The sequence below is a fragment of the Thamnophis elegans genome, chromosome 13 (genome assembly GCF_009769535.1).
Source record: "Thamnophis elegans isolate rThaEle1 chromosome 13, rThaEle1.pri, whole genome shotgun sequence".
In the NCBI taxonomy this organism is placed as follows: domain Eukaryota; kingdom Metazoa; phylum Chordata; class Lepidosauria; order Squamata; family Colubridae; genus Thamnophis; species Thamnophis elegans.
Window position 1 is genome coordinate 36,947,141 of NC_045553.1, and position 16,401 is coordinate 36,963,541.

Sequence of the window (16,401 nt, forward strand, 5' to 3'; positions counted from 1 at the left end):
CTGCACGCTTCCAGAGAAGCATATGTTGTGATTCCACAGTTGAGAATATCTGGTTCCAGGTGTTTCCCCTTTCACCGGATCCTCCCACGGCTTTATAAAGTCAGGAAAAGGAGTCCCATTAACAAACTAGCATAGCTAATCAGTCTTAGTTTCTTTTTGTTCCGATTTTGGAAATTCTAGCTTTAGCCGTTTTAAGGAGAGCTTGAAGAAAATGGGTGGCTTGCAAAATAAGTGGATTTTCTGCTCCTCATTGCTATTTATCGGAGGCAGGGTGAGCTCGCAGGCATGTAGGTGGAGAGGAAGGTAACGGACTTTGACTTGTTCCAAACCCAGTTTCTTCAGTGTACCTAGAGAGAGTTTCTATATGTGCATAAAAAAGAAAAGAAACAATGAGCCATTTGCATTTCTGATTTATGTTGAGTCCAACAAAATATTATTTGACAAGCCTAATTACCCTGAAAGGGAAGTGGTGGCTTAGTGGCTAAGCTTGTCGATCAGAAAGATTGGCAGTTCAAATCCCTAGCACTGCGTAATGGTGTGAGTTCTCATTACTTGCCCCAGTTTCTGCCAATGTAGTAGTTCGAAAGGATGTAAAAATGCAAGTAGAAAAAATAGGAGCCACCTTTGGAGGGGGAAGGTAACATTGTTCCCTGTGGCGTTTAGTCATGCCGGCCACATGACCACGGAGACGTCTTCGGACAGCGCTAGCTCTTCAGCTTTGAAATGGAGATGAGCACTGCCCCCTAGAGGAGGGAATGACTAGCACATATGTGCAAGGGGAACCTTTACCTTTAACTACCCTGAAGCCCATTTCACCCTACCATCTTCTTGGATTTTAGTTCATGGCCATATCCTGCCAGGCTCTTCTTAATACCCCTCTTACCTGTGGTGCTAGCTTGCTCCAGTGAGAATACTTGTGATCCCCAAGGATTGGGCAACCTAAGCCATAAGCCAAGTGGACTCTGAGTTGATGCTTCACTCCTGCATAATGAACAACATATGGGGAAAAATAAGAGGCATAACCATTAAATATATTTGGTTGGTTTTGGTCAGATTACATAAAATTACTTTCATATGCATTTTATCCTGAGGGAAAATTTAAGCTTCCTTTGATTTAAACAGCTTGATATACAAATGTTAGCAGGAAAAAAAATCAAGTTTTTAATAGTACAATGTCTTCCCTTAAGTGACATGCCAAGTATAGAGATATTTCTCTTCTACCAAGCAGTTTTGCCTATTAGCTTGGACCTTAAGTGTTATATTACACTAGTAAAATAGCCTTTATATTTTCTTATTTTACTGTTATTCTCAATTCTTTAATGCTTTTTGCAATATCTACCATCTTATTGATTGATGTAATGATGCAAATCTTTGGTTATTGCATACATCAAAAAATAATTAAGGCTTCAATCCGAAAGCATTTCATTTAGATTCAGTGGAAAAAAACCAAGATTTAAAAAAGGTCAGATTCTCAGATGCTTTAGGTGGTTTATGGGTATAGATGTGATGTTTCTTAACAACAGGTTAGGCAATGGGAAGCATTAAAGAAAGGGGCTTGTAATTGCTTACCTGTGATTGGTTCCAATTCAAGGAGAGAACAAGTGGACCAGGTGCTTAGCACACGATACCGGGTCACTGCCAAGTGAGCATCTCTGTTCTGGCGCACTTTGTGCAACTTTTTGTCTTCTAAAGATACACGATAATTTGGCGCAAGTGTCATCTAAGCCAAAGATGTACATGACTCAAAATCAATTCTTCATAACATCCAAAAAGCCAATAGGACAAACAGTTGAGAAGATTAATAGGTTACGTAGAATGGAGAAAACCGTTGAATTGCTCCACTGGTAATCCAGAACATCCAAACTTTTTATCATTTAGGTATGGCAGCTAGAGGGGAACAGGTAACATAAGAACAATGAGCCTTTTAGAGGCCAACACTTGCTCTCAATTTCAAGTAGGCCCACCAAATATACATAAATATTATATGTATAACAGAAAAGCCAGTTTGGTGTAGTGGTGAAGGCATCAGGCTAAAAACTAGGGAATTTGAGAGTTCTATTCCTACTTTAGGCATGAAGCCAAATGAGGGATCTTGGATCAGTCATCGCTCAGCCCTAGGATGAAGGCCATGGCAAACCAACGTTGAAAATGTTATCCAGAAGATTGCAAGGACTTATCAAGCCAGTTGCTAAAAATCAAGACTAATTTGAAGGCACTAACCTCTCCCCAAATAAAGCACCCAACAACTTAGTGCAATTATGGTACAGAAGTGATACTGAGGCTACAAATTATTCCACATTACTTTCAAAAACTGGTATCCATGTTGGTGAAGATGCTGTTGAATCCCCTGAATCGAGGGCGCTAATCCTAAATCTGCCTAAATGCTGTCTGGTAAGCAAGAACTAAAGCAGAGGTCTCCACGTTAAATGTTGTGGCCACCACCGGCAAGTCTCTGCTGCTAGGTATACTCACTTTGAAATGCGACTGCTGGCCCTCCACTTCTTTCTCCATAATGGGAATGTCCACCAGCCCCCCTTCCGGCTCTGGTTTTCCAATACAAATTGCCCTATGAAAACAACAGGGAGGGATTTCAGTTCTCTCCAATCAACACTCTTTGCATGAAGACCAAGGGCTGCTAGGTTCTCCTTATACCAGTGACGGAGCGTGCTTTGTCTGGGCCACAACCCGGAAGAGGAGCTGCTCAGGGGACATGTGCGTGTTGGAAAATGAACATCTGGGTTCAGGTGCGCACATGCTCACTGGCAAGCTAGTCTTCCGGTTTCTGGTGTGCATGCACACATGGCAATCAGCTGGACGGCACGCATGGTCACATCAGAAAATGGAAGACCAGCTCTTCCAGTTTCCGGCACTGCCGCGTGCACAAAGGCCAGCTGATCGTTGCATGCACGCCAGAAGAGGAACGGGTGACGTCATGTGTGCCACGCGACATGGCTCCGTGTGCCACTTTGGGCAAGCGTGCCATAGGTTCACCACCACGGCCTTATACTATAATTCATACCACAGAAATGTGGTCCTTAGTAAATTCTTGGCTTACTGAAAGTCAATATTATCAAATCACAACAACAACTTAGTTATCATTTGTAAGATTTCTCCTACCAGTATTTCTTTTCCACCTGACGGGTTTTGAACATCTCTTTGACCTGGTGTGCAATCATCTCATCTTTTGCTAAGACCATCACTCCAGTAGTTTCTTTGTCCAGCCGGTGACATAAATGCAGAGATTCAGCTTTCATGCCATCTAACATCTTGGCCAGTATTGGCAGCACATCTGTAATGCATTTCTTCACCCCAGGGCCACCTGCGAAGCAGACATAATCTAGGTTCACCTATAATGCAAAAGCATAAACCCCAGCTTACAAATAATTAAGTTCATTTATTCCACTAAATTAAATCAAGCTATTTTACACTTAACATAAATCACATAATTTCGAAAGCTATGTATTTTATTGGTGCTACAGCATTTCCAAATTTGCACATATCCAACTCAAGTTGGACCAATTGCAGAAAAAAAAATTTTTTTATGTTAAGATACCTGGGAAACAAGTATCGATGTAATCTGAGTGTTGGGTATTCTTTCTGCTGCCATTCCAATATCTACGTTACCATGAAAACATACACTATATTGCCAAAAGTACTCGATCACCCATCCAAATAATCAGAATCAGGTGTTCCAATCACTTCCATGGCCACAGGTGTATAAAATCAAGTACCTAAGAATGCAGACTGTTTTGACAAACATTTGTGAAAGAATGGGTCGCTCTCAGGAGCTCACTGAATTCCAGCACGGAACTGTGATAGGATGCCACCTGTGCAACAAATCCAGTCGTGAAATTTCCTCGCTCCTAAATATTCCATAGTCAACTGTCAGCTCTATTATAAGAACGTGGAAGTGGTTGAGAACAATAACTCAACCACGAAGTGGTAGGCCACCTAAACACGTCCAACATCAGTGTGTGACCTCACAAATGCGCTTCTGGAAAAATGGTCAATAATCCCCATCAACACTCTCCTGAAGCTTGTGGACAGCCTTCCTAGAAGAGTTGAAGCGGTTATAGCTGCAAAGGGTGGACCGATGTCATATTGAACCTTATGGATTAGGAATCGGATGTCACTTACAGTAAGTTCATATGCGAGTAAAGGCAGGTGAGCGAATACTTTTGGCAATATAGTGTAGATACTCAGACAGATGAAGAAGCTCAGGTTATTTTTATTGCTTTTAATACCAGTCTACGCAGTATACAAAAAGAAAAAAAAAACCTCGCAGTGTTTGCTTAGAGAATCTACAATGTAAAAGCATCTGCCACATATATAACTAGAAAATCTCAAGCTACATTTTGAACAGAAAATAAGACTTAATTCCAAGGAATGAATTCCTATACAGCTTCAGTAACAGATACAAAATCATTTGACTTCTCAGCATGACATTTATTACCCAGTCTAATACATTTTTATCAACTGCTAGAAAATCAGCATCATTACACTTACCATGGACAGGAAGTCCATAAGGCTTGTTTATTACTACAATATCTTTGTTTGTATAGAGGATTTCCTTTTTGAGAACTTTGGCTAGGACGTTAGGATGGAGCTGCTGGAAACATCGGGTCTGCTGAACATATTCTTGCACTCGCCTCAATACTCGGTCTTTTGGAACCTTTGAATAGTCAAGCAAAGAACAAGTCAGGTCATTAGTCTCTTTATTGCTCAGCTTTGGTAGCAACAACAAAGCAGAAACGCATAAAAGACAAGGTAACAAACAAGGAGCTACATAGAAAATACGTATATTAGAGGGATTTTTGTTTTTTGGGAAAGGTGAAAATTGATGTGAAGGTGCTATGGGAAAAAATGATAGGATGTTTTAAGAGATTGGGGGGGGGGGGAGAACACTTCTTCCATCTCATTTGTTAAAAAGTCTGCTTTTCCAAGGTTGGAGAATCCGTGACCCGTCAAAACTGCGCTCGACTAAGCCGCGCCCAATTAAACCGCGTCGCTGACGTCATCAACAGGGCAACAACAGCCAGCGCGGAGAAAGAAGGGCGCTTTAAATAGCGCTTTGAAAGCAAGCCGATTCAATTTAAGGTAAGGGTTAGGTTTAGGGTTAGGTTAAGGGTTAGGATTAGGTTTAGGGTTAGATTTTGGGGGGTTAGGTTTAGGGGTTAATTTTAGGTTTAGGGTTTACAGTGTGCTTCTGTCTCCGCGCTGTTGTCGCCCTGTTGATGACGTCAGCGATGTGGTTTAGTCGACCGCGGTTTTGTGGTGGAACCGGAGAATCCGCTAAAGATAGATTCAAATAAATCTGATGGAACAAAACTAAACAACTAAAGAGAATTTATACTCCATGCTTCCTTTGAAGATTATTGCAGCTTGCTTTGATGCAAACACTTTTAAGTCCAGGTTAGCCTAAAATATAAATATAAAACATGAACGATTTTATTGAAAAGGTAACAGGATGGCAGGCAAAGAATTGCTATGAATAGGAAGGATAGTCTCTCTCTCTGTGTATGTGCGCATGCATAATGGTGAACTTTTGAGAGCTGAATGCAACGAAATTTCCTTTTAATGTGTGCTGATTAGTGTACATTTAAAATGATAATAAAGTTTTGTTCTATCTGTCCAGAGCCACCGTCAGACCACTTTCTGGACAAACTGTGTCTTTAAATTGTCTTCCCAACGGAGTCCCTCATAATGAACACGGAGGGTAACACACGTTCCTGCATCTCAGCAAATCCTTTTAGGATTTTGCACATCTCAAAACTTCCATTGCCGCATCGCACACAACTGGGAGACCCATTTCGCTTAATTGTCAGTCTCCTCGCCACCAATGCACGCTGGGAAATGTAGTTTCTCCGTGGTGCATGCTGGGAAAAAACCCTCCCCCCCCCTCTCCTCATGATTCCCAGTCAAGCCCACAAATTCACCTCCGGAACCGCTTTTGGCTTCTTCTGTTCCCGCAGCTTCTCCGCCATCTGCTCGGCGGTTACGGAAGCGGCAGCGCCCGGACTGTGGGCAAAACTCCGAACAGCCGCTCGTAGAAAAGAGGACGGAACGTTTTGCACAGCCATTTTCTTTCCTGCCCACGTGTGACGTCAGAAAGGGATGGACTCAACTCTTCCCACGGCCCGCCCCTTTGTCTCGCGGGCTCTCCTCGCGCCTTGCCCGAAGAAGGCCTACCAATCGCGGCGTTCGAGAGAAGAACACTCTCCTTCCAATGAGACGTCGGTGCGACGCTCTATGCCGTCTCTCTCCCCGTCCAATAACTTACCCGGAGGGGCGGAGCAAAACGACTGGCCAATGAGAAAGAGAGGTGGGAAGCCCTTGCAGCCAATAGCAACGTGCCGGCGGGCGAGGTGGGTCTTGTTTTCTTCGGGTTTAAAAGAACGGCAGTTGAGGAGCGGCGTTAACGGTTGTCGGGCAGCCGGGAAGGCGGCGTGGGCGAGGCGGTGTCCAGGTACTCGCGGCGGGACCGGCCCGGGAAAGCCAGGGGAGCGTCGCGAGGCTCAGCACGCTCAGGAAGGAAGGCTGGGAGAGCGGCTGGTGGATGGGAAATGTTGCTTTAAACCAGGGTGGATTTGATTTAAATCAAGTCGATTTAAATCACTAGTAAAAAGCTTTGATTTAAACCAACTCGATTTAAATCATAATTTTTAAAGAGCAACTGTCATCTCTGTCCCGCAGCGGCTCCTCTTCTGACCCGCTGTTGGCTCATAGACAGTCCCAATATTGCAGAATATACATCCTCATGCTACTTAACTAAGCCACATTTCATGCTAAATAAATTATTAATGTTTCTTCAATAGAAAACTCTCTTTAGATAAATTTTTACTCTTAAACATTTCATTAAAATATATTTGGTAAAAATTTTAAAAATCTTATTTATTTATTTTTAAATATCCACCGTGCTTTAAAACATCTTATGTGAATGGGAAATTAGCAATCTCAGAAGCCATTCAGATGGGAGTTTTCACTGCCTCTGGGTTAATATAAGGTGGAGAAGGGTTGCTGAAGACTGCCTGAAAAGTTCCTTCTCAATAAATGATGTTCATTTCAATATACCGTGTTTCCCCCCCCAAATAAGATAGGGTGTTATTTTCTTTTGATCCCCAAAATAAGCACTTGGTGTTATTTTTGGGGTGGTCTTGTTATTTTTGAGGCGCAGAACGCAGTGAGCGTGGTCATCTGGCTACTACTGTGTTGCAAAATTTAAGGGGAGAGCTTATTTTAGCACATGCACTCAAAAGGCTTATTATCGGGGAGGAATTATTTTCAGGGAAACAGGGTGTGTGATCTATAATGTGAATAAGTAATCCTATTCTTACAAATAAACAGTAAGCATGAAATAATTTCATTCTAAGTGGTGGCTTGATAGAGATGGATCAGAGAGTTAGACTTAAATGGATTCTGTGAGGGCTAGAATTTGAAATGCAGTATTTTTGCTATAAATATTAGCAAAATCTGTTTCTGTATATGTCATTTTTCTATTCATCATTCCGACTTAGTGCAAGTTTTAATATTTTTATGTTGATTCTTTCCCTAGTAAATTCATGAACATTTTGAAGCAATATTACTTGCTAGAAGATATTACAGGTATGAGAGCCCTTTTTAATTCTTATAAACAAAATGACATCAGTTCTGTGGTATGAAGAGGTTGATTGCTGTATCCAGTTAGGGGTATAGTTACTACATTTGAAGACTGCATAATTTCCCTATTTATTTAACTAATTCTATGAAACCTGGATTCATACACACTAAATGATGGTTTACTTTGATTTATTAAATAACCCATCATTGACTCACTTGGATAAAAATGTATGCTAAATCATGGTACAATAATTACATTGTACCATAGTATCTAGTTTACACATTATGCTAAGCTACAAAAGCTGTTGACAGGGCTAGATTTATAAATTAAAAATAACTCACCATTTATTTAACTACTTTGTTGAACAACCCAAGTCATCCTAATTCATAAACAACCTTTTAATACTTCCAAATATTCTAAATGTAATCACTCCTGACATGCTGCATGTCTATCCCTGTGTTTATTTTCAACTAATTTTGTACAATCTCAAAAGGAAACTTTTGCAGTCTATTATTATTGTATAACCATGGAAACTGGTATCAGGTGCAGTAAGCACCATGTTGAGCATGCACTAATTTGTATGCCATAATTTGCAATCTACAATGATTGAATTCACTTGTACTAAGAAGAAACCATATCCTGGCTTAACAAAATGTATGAACTAATATTTGAGGGTTTAGTAGATACAGGCTTTTTATGTCTTTGTCCACTGATTGTTGTACATTTAAACCGATGAATATTTTAATATTTCATATGGCATTCTGTAAAGCTGAGACAGCCAGGTGATCTACTAAAGCTCCCACTGGACGTGACTTGTTTGGGTTACATTATGCTTTTCATAAAGTGTACATGGTGATTTCTAGACAAGGCATCCTCAGGAACTTCACGGGAGACAATGTAATCATATCCAGAGTTTCCACATTATTTTTTTCTTCTGTTTAATGATGTCCAATTCTTGGAGACGCTTGGACAAAGCCTGCTGTTTTCTTGGGAAGGTTTTTCTGAAAGTTTGCCATTGTGTCTTTCCTAGGACTGAGATAAAAAGACTCACCCAGCTGGCTTGTGCACAAGAAAGAACTAGAAATCATAATCTCCTGATTTTTAACATGATACCTTACCCTCTATGCCAGACAGATTCTAATGAATTTACCAAATGTTTAAAGTAGATCAAAAAATTAGTTTTTTAAAAATATGAAAAAGGTTTGCATAACTAGCTAAGGTATTTCTGGAGAAAACTAAATTATTAAAATACAATTCCTTTGGGAAGCTGTACCTACTTGTCTAGCTTTCCCCATATTCCCTGAATTTCTGCTTTGGCAAGTATAATTGTTATAATAATTATTTACAACTGTTTTAAGTATTAGATTGTATGCAGCTGTAAACAAAAAATGCAGAACCAATATTAGAATGTACTTCAGTTTTTTTTAAATTAGATATCTGCCCACAGTTATACAACAAAATGTTTATTTTTTGAAGGTTAAAGGGAATGTGTGTAAGTCTATATCTAACTACTTACCATTGTAACTTTAGATGTCTATAATAGATATTTTCAAGATAATTTGTTTAGACATAGCAAGATAGTGTCAAGAAACTTCAATCTGTACTAAAACATATCCTTTTTGCAGCTTGTTCTGGAATTTCCTTGTCCGATTGAATAGAAACCACTGGGCTGCTTTTAATTTCCTTTTGCTCGTCCAATTCCTTTTCAAGATGCTTTGTTTTTTTCAAATTTGGTTGTTCAATGCGTCCTCTGCGCACAAAATGACTGATACGAGATTCTAGACCTTCACATTTGGGCCGATCCATTAACGGTTTGTAATTGCGGGCTTTCACTCCCTCGATTAAAGCATTAATCTGGTTGTGGACTGGTGGAGTTACCTCTCTCCAGAGTATTGTTGTGCTGTTGCTTGAAGCTGTAATCAACAATTCATCATCATCAGAACAAAAAAAACCATTTAATTTACTAATTGCTTCTGCCCTCTGAAGTAGTTCTAAATACACTATTGCCAAAAGTATTCGCTCACCTGCCTTTACTCGCATATGAACCTACTGTAAGTGACATCCCATTCCTAATTTATAGGTTTCAATGTGATGTGTGTACACCCTTTGCAGCTATAACAGCTTCAACTCTTCTGGGAAGGCTGTCCACAAGGTTTATGGGAATTTTTGACCATTCTTCCAGAAGCGCATTTGTGAGGTCACACACTGGTGTTGGACGAGTTTACATGGCCTACCACTTGGTGGCTGAGTTGCTGTCGTTCCCAAACACTTCCACGTTCTTATAATACAGCTGACAGTTGACTGGAATATTTTGGAGCAAGGAAATGTCACGACTGGATTTATTGCACAGGTGGCATCCTATCAGTTCCCCGCTGGAATTCACTGAGCTCCTGAGAGCGACCCAATCTCACAAATGTTTGTCAAAACAGTCTGCATGCCTAGGTACTTGATTTTATACACCTGTGGCCATGGAAGTGATTGGAACACCTGATTCTGATTATTTGGATGGGTGAGCGAATACTTTTAGCAATATAGTGTATATTGAAACTTATTAGAACCACTCTACCTAGCACTATAGTTTTTAACATATTACTCGATATATTAAACAAATAATATATTTTGTTTAACATATGTTAAACCAAAGGAAATGGTTCTTTAAAAACAATGCTCATTAAATATGAAGTGAGTTGTATGCTTATATAAAATGACAAAATTGAATTTTACAGATAGACCGAAGTATACACTATACCAGTAGTCTACCACATGGTAAATTGAAGGTTTACTTTAACACAATTTTTAAAAATATCATTCTTCCTACCTGGCTCTGTAGGTATCTTTGCAAAATCCAGGCCCCATAACATGCTGTACAGCATCTGAGTTTTAATAGCGTGGTTCGTCCAAAGCTGCTGAAAGCGTGTAACATTAAATTCCTGGACTTGGTGATCGTAGTTCCACTGGATGTTTTCAAACTCACAATCATATAAAACTAGAGGAAATTCCACTGCCATGCTGCAAGGTAATCAACTTAAATTAGTACAAATCAGGTAATTCCAACAGAGTGCACATTGCTTTGAAAATATTACAGCTCTTGATAACAGATCAAAATGATAAAACATAATCTTAACAAGGCAAGCTCAAATATAGAGAGCCATTGCCAATATAGTAAGATTGTGCATGCTTTCAGGAATTCCTACCTGTATTGTGGTTTCCTAGGATTAGTTTCTATATCAAACAGTTCATCAATAATGTCTGGCTTCTCCATCCTTTGTCCAATCAGGAAGAGAATGGCCATCATGCAGCGGACTTGATGATAGAGGAATGCTTGGCCTGTTACTTCAAATGCATATATTTGGAAAGGATTTAGTTCTTCCACTTTCCTTTCTTGATCTGCAAGCTTCACTTCTGCAGTCAGGATTGTCCTCTGAAAGTTGGTCACACCGTTGGCTACGTCCATTTTGCAAAGATTACGAAAATCATGGGTCCCTATAAATCTTTGAGCTGCCGTATTCATAAGAGTGACATCCAGATCAGCACGGGGAAAGAAATAGCAATAGGTCCTCTTCAGGCAACTAAATCTAGCACTGAAGCTAGGATCTACAGGGGCCCATGCTAATACTCTTATGTCAGGAGGGAGCACCTGATTCAAAATATGGGTGTAGCGGATCTCCTCTGAAATATGACTTTTACCTTCTGTGTAAACAACCCCAGATTTATTCTCTGAAAGGTTTGACCGGAGATCCAAAGAGATCACCTGAAAATTGCAAAAACAGTTGTGATTCTAGAATTAGGTACATATTTTTTTTCTGTTGAACTATCATTAACAATTTTCCTGTTCATCCAGTGGTGAAGAGCTTCCAGCTAACAGGCTATGGTATCATTTTTTGATATACTGATGTTTTCACAATTTTCCTGTTCATTTATAATATATTCCAAAGTGCCTTTTGTGCCAATAAAATATAACCAGAACCCAAATGCCGAAATACCACTTTCATTGGAATTGCAATAAAATGAATTTTGTTTTAGCGGAGCTTCACACAACAGATTTTGCATGCAGTGGACTACATTTCAATGACAATTTATGTCATTTGCAGAATAGTGATAGGCACATAATAGATTTTGGTCTAAATGACATTACTGTAATTGAAATGACACCATTTTACAAATAACGTAAAGTGCTTTTGCATTTAACAAATGTTACTTTGCATTTAACAAACATTTATGTATAACGTTTTCCCACAATCCATTAAAGCATTTCACTGTATAAAGGTTTCGGAGTAGTTTTTCCTTGGAAATCTGGATCTCAATTGCTTTGATTAAAAATTTTTGTTACTTGTAATAATAGACCTTTTCTAAATAGTTAAATCCTTTTTGCAGAAATAATAGCTTGTCATTAGTTCCAGATCGATTCTCAGGCTCATCTCCTAATTTTATAATAGATGTCTTAGCTGACTATTTACAAATGTTATAATTTAAACCATTGTAATGCATTAATAATAAATCAGTAGTTCTTGTTCTTATATTCAGAGTTCTAACATTGTGCAGTTGAGTAAATATAAGCTTATAGAATGGGAAAAACCCAAATCTCTAACAAAGCACTTTAAATTATATGGGCTGGAGAAATAGAGCTGTATTAGTGTATGATGGCAAAAAATCAGGATTCTGAAAGTATATTTTATTATCCAAAACGTTATTAACAGTTGTAAATTTTTATCAGGTGAATATGATCAAATGAGCTACACCTCACAAAAAGTTATGTCTTAATATTTATTAGTTGAAAAAGGTGCTATCAGACTTTTATATTACAGAAGAGATTGTTAATGAAATTCACTAAGCATTTTTTTGCACAATCAACATAGCCTTTTTTAAACAGTTGGGGGGGGGATTATTAGTTGCAATAACACATGTTCTCTGTGTCACCCCATCGCTCATTTTAGTGTGAATTAAATATTAGACTTACTTGGCCAAATGCACTGACTCCTTTGTCGGTGCGTCCACAGCGATGATAGTTAGAAGTCTGCCTGCTGACCACCAACCGAGTTTTTCCCAGAGCTTCAAACAGTTTCTCTTCTATTGTATTGTTGGTGTTCTCCTGGCTGGCAAAGCCCTGATATTCCCACCCCAGGTAGGCGATCTTGAGTGCCACGTGCCTCTGGCCATATGCACTGAAATTGAATGGCCGCTGTGGACGCTTCTTCCCCTTTCCTGATGCTGGGAGGCCATTCCCCTCGCCTGGGCTTTTTCTGTTTTCCAAGAGCCTGCCTTCCAGCCTTTGCACTGTCTCTTCCAGCTCCTGGATTCTCTTCAGTAGCCTTTCTGTTTCTTCTGTGCCTTTGGCCATTGGTAGAATGCTATTTTTTAAAAAAGAATCTGGCAATATGAAAATGCAATAGTAGTGGAAAAGAATCAATCTGCAAATAACCAAATGAATACAATCTGTATTAGCTACTAAAAGCTATTCAGCTGAAGAAAATTAACTACCTTGCTTGCCAAATATTTCTGCAGCGAAAGCTTGTTGGGATTTTATGAATTTCATTGCTGAGAACTGAGTGTCTGCTTTTGTTCACTTACAGAATAATCTGTTTTAAACCACCTTTATACTTGGATCCTCCATTTCTAAGCTGGCCAAAGAGCAAAAGGTATCTTTTCCAGGTATGCATACTAATTTGTGACCAAATTAAGCCCTACTTGCAACCTGTTAGTATTGTTTGTTCAAGGGCATCCAGAGCACACCTTCAATTAAGCAATGCCATTCATCAGGACCCCAAAAGCATTCCTTCTACGTCATGGTGTTCTGGAATGAGTGCAAGGGGTTCCGATCCTAATGGCATTCCAGAGCCCCTTAAAGACCTGCTTCTTCTCCCAGTCATGGGCTAGATTGGTGGGAATATGATATGCTTATCTTCTTGGCTAGTTCTGCCATCTTGTTATTGTTCTCATTTTCCTATATTTATTATTTATTTTTATATTGTGAATTGCCCAGAGTTGGAAGTCAGGAAGTATGAAGTTGAATTAAATAAGATTTTTTTAAAGCTGTTCTAAGGGAGAAGTGGTTAAAAAGAAAAAGAAAACAACACAAATTGATTTCATTAGAGCGTGCATCATTTTGCTGTTATTTAGAAAATGGGTAATGCAAAAATCACAAGGTAATTTAAAAGGAAAGCTGAAATGGTGATAGTTACTGAATGTACAGAAGTAGGAAAAAGGACTTAAAGAGCATTGAGAAATAAATAACAAGTACTGTTGTACATTCCTTCTTAGACATATATTCCTTCAGAAATAAACTCCATCCTTGCTCTTTAGAATTAATTGCAGCAACTTATCAAGCTGTTAGAGTTACTACACTCTACTTACTTTTCCAGTCCAGGCACAGGGGCGTCTTGCTTTGTGACCCTGAAGTCTGCCCTACTGCCATCTCAAACACCCCCCCCCCCAAAAAAAAAATCCCATCTCTAGGAGAGGAAGGGATTGGGGTGAGTATGCCTTTACCTGAAAAAAATATTTGGGATGTGCAATAGGTGTGTTTCTATCTATCTGGCCAGAGGAGCCGAGGAGGGTTAATAAGATGACCTGATAGAGATGGAGTTGATAAATAAGCATGAGTTGTAAGGCATTTATGACGTGGCAGACTGTACAAACCTAGCTTGGTATCTCTTTTCCAGAATTAATAACTACCCCAACTGAGAGAAGCAATGCAAGCCCTGATACGACCCAACCGATACAGATGGAAGTCTATGAACAGGGAAGAACGGCTCAAAGAAGCTGCCATGGACTTTATTCGCATGTGTGCAGAACAGGGTGAGGGTGATAGCCCGAGACAGCTTCAAGCGGCCCCTCAGCTGGACCCCTACCCGAGAGCCTCGGTGGCCTCAGTGGCCAGACCTATGCTTCCTACAATGATCAGGCAAGGTCCGACACAATCCAGCTTCCAGTCAGACAACCAGTCAGAGAATTCCAGAGTTTCTAAGAAACCTGTGATGAAAAGGAAAGTTCTAAGGCGAACGCCTGATGGAGAAATGCAAGTGACAGATGAATCTATCATTAGTGAAACAGAATCCAATAATCCTAGTGTCCAACAATCCAGTCCTGAATGTGAGAACTTAAATCAGAGAATGTACCTTCAGAATGCTCAGGAAAAGGAGGAAGAGTGTAATGAGGAGAACCAGCCCCAAAGTTCCCCTGGGTCAGTCTATTCCTGGAGTCCTTCTGAGGAAAGCCAAAATCAGTGTTCCCGAAAAGCAAGCCAGAGCCTCAGCTCTTCGTCCTTGGAGCAGGAGATCATCCTAACTGGCCACCCCAAGTCTTTCATATTACCAAAGTTGGAGCAGCAGCTCAGTCGGAACAGAATGAAGACTGATCGGGTTGCCCGTTACCTGGAACACAAGCACGACTGGGAATCCCTGCGGCTCCCAGGAGAAGACCCCAGGAAAGATGTGCGCTGGAGCATTCGGGAACAGATGCTCTGCAAGTCAGAATTGCCTCCTAAACCGGCTCAGCCTGTTTATATTCCCAACAATTATGTGGTGCCTACAGAGAAGAAGAGATCTGCCCTGCGCTGGGGAATACGCTGTGACTTGGCTAACGGTGTGGTGCCTAGAAACATCTATTCCTCCTAAGAACCTGGAATCTTTAAAATGTCCTATACAGAAGAATTTAGTAGATCCCAAAGAGCTAGCTCTACCTCAAATATGCAGCTAAGCTATTTTTATTTATTTCCAATTCCAAATGCCACCCATTTAATCTTCAAGATCTATCTTGGATCTGAATGCCTACTTTCTTGCAAAAGATTTTTTAAAAGCTACCATTGTTTCAGATCATATTATTTGAATGTACATATTACCTTATAAAAAGACAGGCAGAAGATGAATCAAAATCTACTGAAAGGATCCTTGTTTTTTCCCCAAGATACTTCATACACATTCCCTCTTTGAACTCCTATGCTTTTAAAAAGTTTTAATTTGTGGATGTATAGATTAAATTAAATTTATGAAGTGAAATGATTATTTTATTCTTTCCGAGGACGAACTTAATTTCTCCTGCTTTTCATCACTCGTTAAGAGTTGCTGTTCAGAGCTACAGAAACTTTTCTCTGGAATGAGGTTAACGGATATACTTGTCTATGAATAAAAGTGCACAGCACATTCCTTTATAACGGGGGTCTTCAACCGTGGCCGTTTGAAGACTTGTGGACTTCAACACCCAGAATTCCTCGACAGCAAATGCTGGGAGTTGAAGTCCTCAAGTGGCCAAGGTTGGAGACACCCCCCGCCAAGCCTGCCACTTGAGAACCTCCATAGGTTGGCGTTTCTTAAAAGGTGCCAAGTTTGAGAAATGTTACAATATGGGGAATGCTCAAGTTGTTGGTCGAAGAAGCTGCTTTAAATGACCCCCCCCCAGGACATTTTCCGCGACATTCCCAAGATACCAGGAGCAAAGCGGTCCTCCCGTCAATTCTGGAAAGGCGTGCGGGGGCCCTTCGGCGCCAGAGCCCAGTCCTACCTCCGTCGCGTGTCCACGCGCACATGGGTTGGAGGCAAAGACCGCCGAGCGCCGTTCCACAGGCAACTTCCATGCAGGAAATGACGCGCCATTCCCCTGTCCCGAAACAGAGCGGAGGTTTCTGGGAAGTGGAGTCTTTCCGGGCCCTGCGTGGCCTGCCGCCGAACGTCAAGAATTTTACGTCATCAGCCTTTCCCTTCACCCAGCCTAAAACGGGCGCCCCTCGGCAATCTCTAGGCGGGCGGGGCGGGGCACGTGAAGGCCCCGCCCCTCTGAGATGACCATAGCAACAGCGCGGTCGCTCCGCC

At 40.5% G+C, this 16,401-nt stretch overlaps 3 protein-coding genes across 12 annotated transcripts; 1 reads left to right on the forward strand and 2 right to left on the reverse strand.

The window, feature by feature from the left end:
- Positions 1–77: 77 nt before the first annotated feature.
- Positions 78–6,182, reverse strand: RPUSD4 (RNA pseudouridine synthase D4). 2 transcript variants are annotated; one of them, XM_032229485.1, is made up of 7 exons: positions 5,937–6,182; positions 4,507–4,672; positions 3,118–3,319; positions 2,473–2,566; positions 1,570–1,720; positions 884–981; positions 78–360 (listed from the first exon to the last, which is right to left on the reverse strand). In XM_032229485.1, the coding sequence occupies exons 1-7, from the start codon at positions 6,078–6,080 to the stop codon at positions 136–138; spliced, it is 1,080 nt and encodes a 359-aa protein (XP_032085376.1). In that variant the 5' UTR covers positions 6,081–6,182; the 3' UTR covers positions 78–135. The 2 variants fall into 2 exon arrangements, with proteins under 2 accessions (XP_032085376.1, XP_032085377.1); XM_032229486.1 differs by lacking the exon at positions 5,937–6,182 and having other exon boundaries at positions 3,118–3,347; positions 4,507–4,618.
- A 197-nt stretch (positions 6,183–6,379) lies between these two features.
- HYLS1 (HYLS1 centriolar and ciliogenesis associated) lies at positions 6,380–15,458 on the forward strand. 4 transcript variants are annotated; one of them, XM_032229369.1, is made up of 3 exons: positions 6,380–6,466; positions 7,553–7,602; positions 13,168–15,458. In XM_032229369.1, exon 3 carries the CDS (start codon positions 14,287–14,289, stop codon positions 15,208–15,210), a length of 924 nt encoding a protein of 307 aa, XP_032085260.1. In that variant the 5' UTR covers positions 6,380–6,466; positions 7,553–7,602; positions 13,168–14,286; the 3' UTR covers positions 15,211–15,458. The 4 variants fall into 4 exon arrangements, with proteins under 4 accessions (XP_032085260.1, XP_032085257.1, XP_032085258.1 ...); XM_032229366.1 differs by lacking the exons at positions 6,380–6,466; positions 7,553–7,602 and adding an exon at positions 10,530–10,613 and having other exon boundaries at positions 13,168–14,067; positions 14,257–15,458; XM_032229367.1 differs by lacking the exons at positions 6,380–6,466; positions 7,553–7,602 and adding an exon at positions 10,530–10,613 and having other exon boundaries at positions 13,168–13,246; positions 13,957–15,458.
- PUS3 (pseudouridine synthase 3) lies at positions 7,748–16,300 on the reverse strand. 6 transcript variants are annotated; one of them, XR_004256393.1, is made up of 6 exons: positions 16,094–16,300; positions 12,555–13,005; positions 10,792–11,348; positions 10,416–10,606; positions 9,114–9,510; positions 7,748–8,629 (listed from the first exon to the last, which is right to left on the reverse strand). XR_004256393.1 is itself a non-coding variant. In XM_032229360.1 (5 exons), exons 1-5 carry the CDS (start codon positions 16,183–16,185, stop codon positions 9,191–9,193), a joined length of 1,611 nt encoding a protein of 536 aa, XP_032085251.1. In that variant the 5' UTR covers positions 16,186–16,300; the 3' UTR covers positions 7,748–9,190. The 6 variants fall into 6 exon arrangements, 5 of the variants coding, with proteins under 5 accessions (XP_032085251.1, XP_032085253.1, XP_032085252.1 ...); XM_032229360.1 differs by having other exon boundaries at positions 7,748–9,510; XM_032229362.1 differs by having other exon boundaries at positions 7,748–9,510; positions 12,555–12,964; positions 16,094–16,299.
- Between the last annotated feature and the right edge of the window lie 101 nt (positions 16,301–16,401).

Coding starts and splice junctions, on each gene's coding strand:
- RPUSD4 (XM_032229485.1), bottom strand. CDS start 6,080: ATGGCTGTGCAAAACGTTCCGTCCTCTTTTCTACGAGCGGCTGTTCGG. Junction 1,721..2,472: donor GCCAGCAGTCGCATTTCAAA/GTGAGTATACCT, acceptor TCTTTGGCTTAG/ATGACACTTGCGCCAAATTA. Junction 361..883: donor GGAGCAAGCTAGCACCACAG/GTAAGAGGGGTA, acceptor ATGCACATATAG/AAACTCTCTCTAGGTACACT.
- PUS3 (XM_032229360.1), bottom strand. CDS start 16,185: ATGGCGCGTCATTTCCTGCATGGAAGTTGCCTGTGGAACGGCGCTCGG. Junction 11,349..12,554: donor GAGTCAGTGCATTTGGCCAA/GTAAGTCTAATA, acceptor TGCAATTTTCAG/GTGATCTCTTTGGATCTCCG. Junction 9,511..10,415: donor AAAGATACCTACAGAGCCAG/GTAGGAAGAATG, acceptor TGTTGATTACAG/CTTCAAGCAACAGCACAACA.
- HYLS1 (XM_032229369.1), top strand. CDS start 14,287: ATGCAAGCCCTGATACGACCCAACCGATACAGATGGAAGTCTATGAAC.